Source organism: Mercurialis annua, linkage group LG4, assembly GCF_937616625.2.
Source record: "Mercurialis annua linkage group LG4, ddMerAnnu1.2, whole genome shotgun sequence".
Taxonomy (NCBI): Eukaryota; Viridiplantae; Streptophyta; class Magnoliopsida; order Malpighiales; family Euphorbiaceae; genus Mercurialis; species Mercurialis annua.
The window spans coordinates 16472766-16481147 of record NC_065573.1 but is presented as its reverse complement, the minus strand read 5'-3'; the positions used below and the strand labels follow the sequence as shown (position 1 = coordinate 16481147).

Here is an 8382-nt window from a genome sequence, read left to right as displayed (position 1 = left end):
AAATTCTGTAATTTGATGATGGAAGTGACAAATTTGGTGCATTTTCTCGTTGTGGTAGATTAACCAGTGAAATAAACATTCTTAATTATATAAAAATTGAGAGAGTAAATAAGTGGTCCTGTAAAACACCTTAGCAAACATCTAATAAAACTTATATATTGAGTATTCTGCTCTGCAGACAAGTCCTCAGTTTTAAAAACTGATTTTTCTTTCGGCGATTTCAATGGATTTGCCATCATTCTCTCTCTCTGATGACGATGATGACATAGAAGTTTGCGACCTAGGAGAAAGGAAGACTGCAAACTCCCTATATGGCAAAATCCTATTAATGAAAAGAGTTAACAGAGAAAGATTCATCTCTACCATGAACTTTATCTGGAGAACGGAAGACCCTGTGATGGTTGAGATGGTTAGTTGCAATATCTTTGTCTTCCATTTTGGAACTGAAGAAGATAAACGATGGGTCTTGGCCGGTGGACCCTGGAAATATTTAGAGAATGTGGTGGTCCTTGAGGCCCCAGTGGTGATTGGGGATTACACTAGTATGAAGTTCAATCTAGTTTCTTTTTGGATTCAAATCCATAATCAGCTTTTAATGTGTATGACTAAAGAAACTGGTTTGTCTTTGGGAAAGCAGATCGGCATGGTGGAGGAAGTCGACCATGGAGCAACTGCAGATTGCTTAGGGAAATATATTAGAATCAGAGTTCAAGTGGATATCACAAAGCCTTTGAAACGCGGCTTAAAGGTTAAAGCTGATGCTGCTGGAACCTTAATTATTGCTATTCTGAAGATGAAAGGTTGCCGGATCTCTGCTACAGATATGGAGTTTTGGGACATCCTATTCTAGAGTGTAATAAGGTGAAAGGTGCTAATCATTCGGGACACAAGTATACTGATATGATTAGTTATAGATTATATATATATAATAAATATATATTAATTGCAATTCAAAATTTAAGATAAGTGTTTTTCTTAAAGTTTTCTTCTTTTTGTTTCTTTTTTTCCTCCAGTTTTGTTCTCCAGTTTTGTTCTCTTCTTCACCGTCGTTCCTTCATCGGTTCGCCGTCGCTCCGCCATCGTTCAACCGTTGCTCCATCGTCCTTTTCATATTGATTTTAGTGATTTTTTTAACTCATGGTGATTAATATAATTTATATTAACTTTCATATCTAAATAAATTATTTTTTAATTTTTTTAATTTTAGATCTAAAAATGTGCATGAAACACGATTTTATGATGAAATAAACGATTTTCAGCATAAAAAAATAATTTTCTGCAAAACAAAAACATCTGATTATCATATGAGTATCACTGCATTATCATAACATTATCATAACACTGCAAATGATTTTTTTTATATAAAAAAACGGCCTCTGATTATCATATGAGTATCACTATATAATCATGTTGTTATCATAACACTGCAGGAAAAAATCTGCAGAAAATAATATTTGATTATCATATTTTATCATAACATTATAATGTCGTTATCATAACATTATCATATGATACCGAGATAATAATATTTTATGTTACCTATATGATAATGTCATGATAATATTTATGACAACGTATGATAAAATAGTGTCTGATTATCATGTCAGTATCACTATATTATCATGTCGTTATCATAATATTGCAGTAAACTAGATGATAAGGCTATGATAATTGGATGATAACGTACGCAAAAATATAATTATAAAAAATTTCATGATATCAGTATAGTAACCAGATGATAATGGAGTAAAATCATAAACTGAGAGAAAAAATATAAATCTGAAAAAATGATGGAGTATTTTCTAAAACTTTTATGTTTTGAGATAAAAAAACTATTATTTACACTTTTTTAGGTAAATACATAAACAACCCTTTCATGATGACATCCAGTGCTTTATTTCTTAAATGACACCTATGATTTGACTTAATACTCATCTACATGACTAGTAAAATATAATCATCACATAATAGTCTTAATGTACTATTAAGATTAGAGATAATTTGAATATAATTCTTTATTAATCATAAGGGTTTTACTATCAAGTTACATACTTGATGGCCTTAAAAAGAAGGCTTAATTCTTCAAAAAAACCCCACCTTGCATTTTTTTCCGTTTATACCCTGATCTTATAAAAACACCATTTGTATCCAATTTTGAGTTTTTGTGTTTCATCTCTACCTAAAAACATTAAATTATACTTTTTTCATTTGAAAAAGAGTTTAAAACAATCCTTCACTTTTAACTTATATATTAATTAGATATTAATGTTAATAATAGTACAAAAATACCATCTTCTTCAAAACATTAAAAATAATAATTTTTTTTAATTTTTTTAAAAAATATTTCCGATTTTTTTATTTTTTTTAATTTTTAAAAAAATTATTTCCGACAAAAAAATTATAAATAATAATAATTTTTTTTAATTTTATAGAATTAAAAAAATTAATTAATAATTTGGATGTATTTGATTATTTTTTAAGTTTAAGGATTTATTTGTATATTTTAAAATAGAAAAAAGTATTTTTAAACTCTTTTCCAAATGAAAAGAGCACAATTTAATGCTTTTGGGTAGGGATGAAACATAAAAACCCAAAATTGGGTACAAATAGTGCTTTTACAAGGTCAGGGTATAAACGAAGAAAAAGTGTAAGGTGGGTTTTTTTAAAGGAATTAAGCCTAAAAAGAATTAATCATTTAAGCATTTAATCATAACATATAATGATAATAAAAGTTCTAACTAATAAATAACAAACGATAAATTAATATATGGTCAAAAATGATTGACCTAATGCATATCATTAATAAAAAGCTAAAATTTTTGCAAACATAAAGAAAACATCTTGAGCAATATAGATAGCTCAACGAGCTATGCTAAACACTTCTAGATGACTTAGCAGCAGAAAGAAAACAGCTCAAAGAAACTAGAAATTGAAGTTTCAGTTTAATTTAAACTCTATACATCACTTTTCTAAATTACATTTTATATATTCAACAAAAAGTCTCGAGTTAGAATTGTTGTAAACCTTTAAAATTGGATTAAGAGTATGAAAACTGAAAAATTTAATTATAACTATAGAAGGTTATCAAGGTTTACATTTTTATATCAATTAGGTGCCGTTTGGTTCAAGGTTGGGAATCGGAATCGGAATGGGAATGGAAATGAGAAGGAATGAGAATAGGAATGATTGTTTTCATTTTTTGTTTGGTTCAAAATTAGTGAGGGAATGAGAATGGATAAAATTTAATAAAAAAAATTATTTATTATTTATTAAAAATACTTTTTTTGTTTTTTAAATATTTCTTTATATAAAAAAATTTTAAAAAATTTTAAAAAAATTTAATTTTTTTAATTATTTCAAGTATATTTTTTAAAATAAATATTTAAAAATAATTTTTTTTAATAATTATATATTGATTATTTATTATTAAAATATTTTGTTAAATTTTGATTCTCATTTCCAAAAGTTCATTCCCATGGGGTAAGGGGGGAATAGGTGATTCCTATTGAAGGGGTAATCACATTCCCATTCCCTAGTACACTTTGACAAAACAAACACAAACAATGAGAATCATTCCCATTTCAATTCCAATTCCTCCTTTTTTTGGCGAACCAAACGGCCTCTTAGTCTTTTATATTTGACCAACTATATTCATTTGAATTTTATTTATATTATTCCTATCCAGATTTTATTATTTTTAAATCGACGTGCAATAATTTTTTTTATGCGTTATTTTTAAGCAAAAATGAATAGAGTTGTTAAAAAACTTAACATCAATGTTTTTTTTTTATTATTAAAATTAAATTATCATTCATATCACAGAATGAAAGTATCTAAACTTGATATAAAATGAAAATTAAACTGACTAAATAAATTAAAAAAGAGAACATATAAAATGAAAATGAAAAAGAATAATTATGATTGTGCCAAAACAAAATTGGAATGGAAGATGAACATTTAAAGTGTGTACATGAAACAACTCTATATATCTCTACACTTCTAGTTCTAATTAAAGAGCCTGTATTAATAAATTCTACAAGTGCATGAAGATTATTACATTGTTAAAAATCAAAGTACATCATAAAACAAGAGTGGTAATGTCATTATATCTGGGCCTTGTTCTGTCTGGTGAAAGCCCTTCTTCCATTGATTTCCTCTTGTTATTGCTCAGTGGTTGGTGGTGGAGCTGTGATGGCGGCGGCGGCGGCGGTGGTGGTTGAATCTCTGATATTTCTAATGTTTCTTGATTTTTGGATTTAGTTTTGACAATGTGAGGTTTAAGCTTGTTTAAATCTGATAATTGAACTGGTTTCAAGAAAAATTCTTCTGCTCCTTCCTCTAAACATCTGTTGATCCTTGAAGGTACATTTTCAGATGACATTATCACTACTGGTATGTTTTTCAGAGATGATGATTCCTGAAAATTCAGATACAAGACGGAGCCAGGATTCAGCATACAGAGGGTCAAATTGCAATATGTAATATATGAAGTCGGCAATCTTAAAAATTAGGGGGGATTAAATTGTAAAAAATAAAAAAATTGATGCTAATTTTAACAATTTTTAAATTTTAAAGGGGTCATAACACTCCCATACCTCCCCCTATCTCCTTCATACAATCCCATAAATCTCTGCTTCAGATTTTTGTATGAGATGTGTCAACCAAAATGAGATCTTTGAATGAATTGTTTAAGATTGAAAATAGGTGGCAAAATATTCCTATGAGATTTTCATTCATATTCCCCACTAAACTAATAGGATCAAGCAATCTTAAGCTCATTTAAATTAGTTTTCATAAATAGCCTTAAAAACGGGCAAAATTTTCAAAAATACATCTTAAAATTATCGATTTGTGAATATGTATTTAGGATGTATTTATTTTATAGACAAAAATAAAATAGTAAAAAGTAAAAAGATTTTTATTTTTTTAGATAAAGATGAAACTTTTGAATTTAGAGAATGTTTTTGAAAATTAAGTTATTTTTTGGATAGTTTTATGGTTAACCTTATAGTATTAAGGGTCGAAATGAAAATCTCCAAAACAGAAGTGTTCCGATGTAATCTTTACCAATAAAAGGATCAATTCAATTTCATTTTAAATTTAGAAACCATTATCAGCATTTTTTAAAATACAATTTACCTAATTTGAGTTATTTCAACTCATAATCCAATCAGTTAATTGTAAAAAAAACGTTAAAAATGACTCTTTTGAGATTTCGATCCAAAACGAGGAATGAACCGATCTTTTATCCCACTTTGACCATTCATATGACAATAAATGTCCAGCATCAAAAATAAAAAAAATCTGACTATAAATCTCAACTTGGAAATAATTTAATTTTTCTAAATTGGGAAGACTTTCAAACAACCTATAATTTCCACTAACGGATATTGGATATTAGTGGAAACAAAATTTTGTAAAATAATGATAAAAAAAATAGAAATAGAAAAACAAAAAAAATCATACCTTTAATTTCTTAAGCAAATCATAGCCTGTCATGCCAGGCATACAGTAATCTGTAATAATAAGATTCACTTCCACTTCCTGCAAAAACAACAATAAATCTTAAAAACCAATCAACTTTTTTAAAACATTTTTAATCCTTTTAAAAACCAAATTTTTGTACCTCATGATTGCTTTGCTCATCTTCATGTATACCCAGAAATTTTAGTGCCTTACTACCTGAATCCACTGTAGTAACTGCCACACATTACATAAAAATCAGCACCCAGATAAATAAAAACAGGAATAATAAAGCCCATAAAGTAAAAGAAAAAAACTTTTTTTTTCCTAAGAAAATATTTTTGATGTTTGGTATCCAAGAAAGTATTTTGTACCTTGATATGAGGATATTTTGAGGAGCCTTTCAATGAGTTTTCTGTCAATTAAGCTGTCATCAACAGCTAAAACATGAAACTTTGACTCTGCTATAGACATTTCAAGATCCAAATATGAGAAATGAAAAATGAAAAATGAAAAATGAAGGGTTTTTGTTGTTGTTGTAAATCTTGGTATTTTTGAATGGGAGGAACTAATTTAGAGAGTAAGCAATGGGTTGAATAAAAGAAGAAGTAAAAATGAAAACAAGTAATAGAATAAAGAAAAGAAATCTTTATGGGATTTTTGAATATAATAAAGAAAAGGGAGAATTTATATTAGTAGGGAGTGAGTGGATACATGAGATGGGGAGGAACAAGTAAAATGTAAGAAAAGAAAAGAGAAAAAAATAGGAAAATTTGGAAGAAAGCGAAGGGAAGAGGTTAGAGATAGAGAGAGAAGGAGGTAGGGGGGGGGGCAACAAAATCTTGAGAAGAGATAGCGGTGATGTAAGCAAAGAGGGTAATGAGAAATAATGTGGTAGTGGTGGGCAAAGAGAGGCCAATTTTTTCTCAATTGTGTCTTTGATTCTCTTTTAAGATTTGCTTCCTATGCCCATACATGCATTATGCTCTCTCTATATCATCATGTGTCCTTCCTTTCAAATACCCATCATTGATTTAGTAATTATTATTGTTTTTTAAAAATTCAAAAGTTCTCCAAAATCCGTCGCTAAATTTAGCGACCGGTTCCATATTCGTCGCTAAACTAGTTTCAACGAAAAGCAGCGTTTCACTAAAACTATATTAGCGACAGATTTGTGGAATTCGTCGCTGAAACGGATCCCACAAATCTGTCGCTAAATTATGCGTTAATGGAACGCTGCGATTCATTAATGCATACTGTACTAACCTATAAATTTTTAAGATATTAGATCGTGCCACGTGTCCTAATTTGTGAAATTTAGGTCAAGTAGGTCGGAAATGGAAGTTGAGTTGAGAAGCGTAGTCAAAACAAATTTATTAAGTTGATTGCAGAATAATAATTTTTATTGATAATTATTAGAGAGACGATGAGAGCGTTATCAGAGAGACATTCATGCGGCATGCACGGGTCCGGTACAACGACAACATATCCAAGCTAAGGAGTCGTGTAAGGGACAGAACAGTTCCAGTAAAGGCGTGGGCTTTGTCGGAGAGGTTATGGGACAGTAAAACGGATAAGGAGAAGTCGGAAAAAACACGGGCCAACCGGATGAGCGAACCGTGTGGGTATAAGGGACGGGACCTGTACGTCATACCGGAGGTTCCATGTCTGCCCTAAAGCATGGAGAAGTTTCGGTATGTTTCTAATCTTAATAATTTAGTATTTTTAAGAATTAATAATATTTGTATTATAACTTGAAATTGAAATGATTTGTTTGGCAGGGTGCGGAACTTGGGCGTGAAGCCAATCTCGCTGAGGTGCATCATCGGATGCATAGCCAAAAGAGTGATCAGACAAAGTATGTCGATGAGTGATCAAGGAAGACTGTTGTAAGTAGCTCGTTTATTAAACAATTACATAATATGAATATAAAGTTAGGATGTTAAATATACATATAACTATACGAATAGATTTTTGTTACTTAAAATGTTGTTGGAGTCTCGGTTGCCCCCGGGCAGTAGATTATATAGTTTTATTGTATTTGCAGGAGATTCCTGAAAAACGGGTGATGTTCCGTTTACAGAGGAAATGCTTCTGAAATTTCAATAAAATTTTCATTTTTTTGTATTTATTTTTTTGTATTTAGATTTTGTTTTCAAAGTGATAAACTAATTTTGGTTTATTTTATTTTTGCAGGAGCTATTTAAGGAGCGGATGCAAGCCGCCATGCAGACTATAGAAGGGAGCACATGGTCTACGCCCGTGAATGCGAACCAGCTGTTTCTCTCCCTTGAAGGGGGTGAAGAAGTAGCACATTTACGGGCTTGGCACGGTCGGGTCGGAGTATGTAGCTTCGCAGACCAGTTCCAGTAGGCGTATTGGCGGCGCTTCATCGTCGCAGGCAGCTAATCTAGACCAGCTCTCGACAGAGTTATGGAAGGAGATGCGGACGGAGGTGCGAGCAGAGATGTTGTCAAACATTACCCGATCCCAGATGGTAGTTGAGGTCGTCGCGGAGCTGCGCAGACAGGGTTTTGCTGGTGACCAGCCACCCTAGGCCCCACCCCCACTCTGTTCTGATGAGGACTTGTAGTTTGCTATTTAGTCTTTTTTTGTATTGTATATATGCAATTTTATTACTTTTTTTTATATTTGTTACAACGCTTTTTTGATATTTAGTATATCTGCCGACACGGCGTTTTTTAAATTCAAATAGTTCAGGTTCTTCATTTGTAAATATGTGTATTTACAGGTTTCAGAAATAAAAAGGTATTTATCATAAAGAAACAAATAAATTCTGTCGAAAAAAATAATTTTTCCCGACGGATTTGACACAATTAGCAACAGACTTATGTCCGTCGTTAAATAATACAAACATGGTTTGGCGAGGGATATTTTCCTCGCTAAATCCTTTGGTAT

General features: G+C 30.7%; 1 protein-coding gene across 1 annotated transcript; it reads right to left on the bottom strand.

The window, feature by feature from the left end:
* Nucleotides 1-3891: 3891 nt before the first annotated feature.
* LOC126677438 (two-component response regulator ARR9) lies at nucleotides 3892-6306 on the bottom strand. Its single transcript, XM_050372052.2, has 4 exons — nucleotides 5838-6306; nucleotides 5627-5700; nucleotides 5467-5544; nucleotides 3892-4417 (listed from the first exon to the last, which is right to left on the bottom strand). The coding sequence occupies exons 1-4, from the start codon at nucleotides 5935-5937 to the stop codon at nucleotides 4079-4081; spliced, it is 591 nt and encodes a 196-aa protein (XP_050228009.1). The 5' UTR covers nucleotides 5938-6306; the 3' UTR covers nucleotides 3892-4078.
* Between the last annotated feature and the right edge of the window lie 2076 nt (nucleotides 6307-8382).

Excerpts from the sequence above, each read along its gene's own strand:
- LOC126677438 (XM_050372052.2), bottom strand. The coding sequence starts at position 5,937 with ATGTCTATAGCAGAGTCAAAGTTTCATGTTTTAGCTGTTGATGACAGC. Across the intron at positions 5,701-5,837 it reads CAAAATATCCTCATATCAAG|TTACTACAGTGGATTCAGGT; the intron begins GTACAAAATACT and ends AATGTGTGGCAG. Across the intron at positions 5,545-5,626 it reads ATGAGCAAAGCAATCATGAG|GAAGTGGAAGTGAATCTTAT; the intron begins GTACAAAAATTT and ends TTGTTTTTGCAG.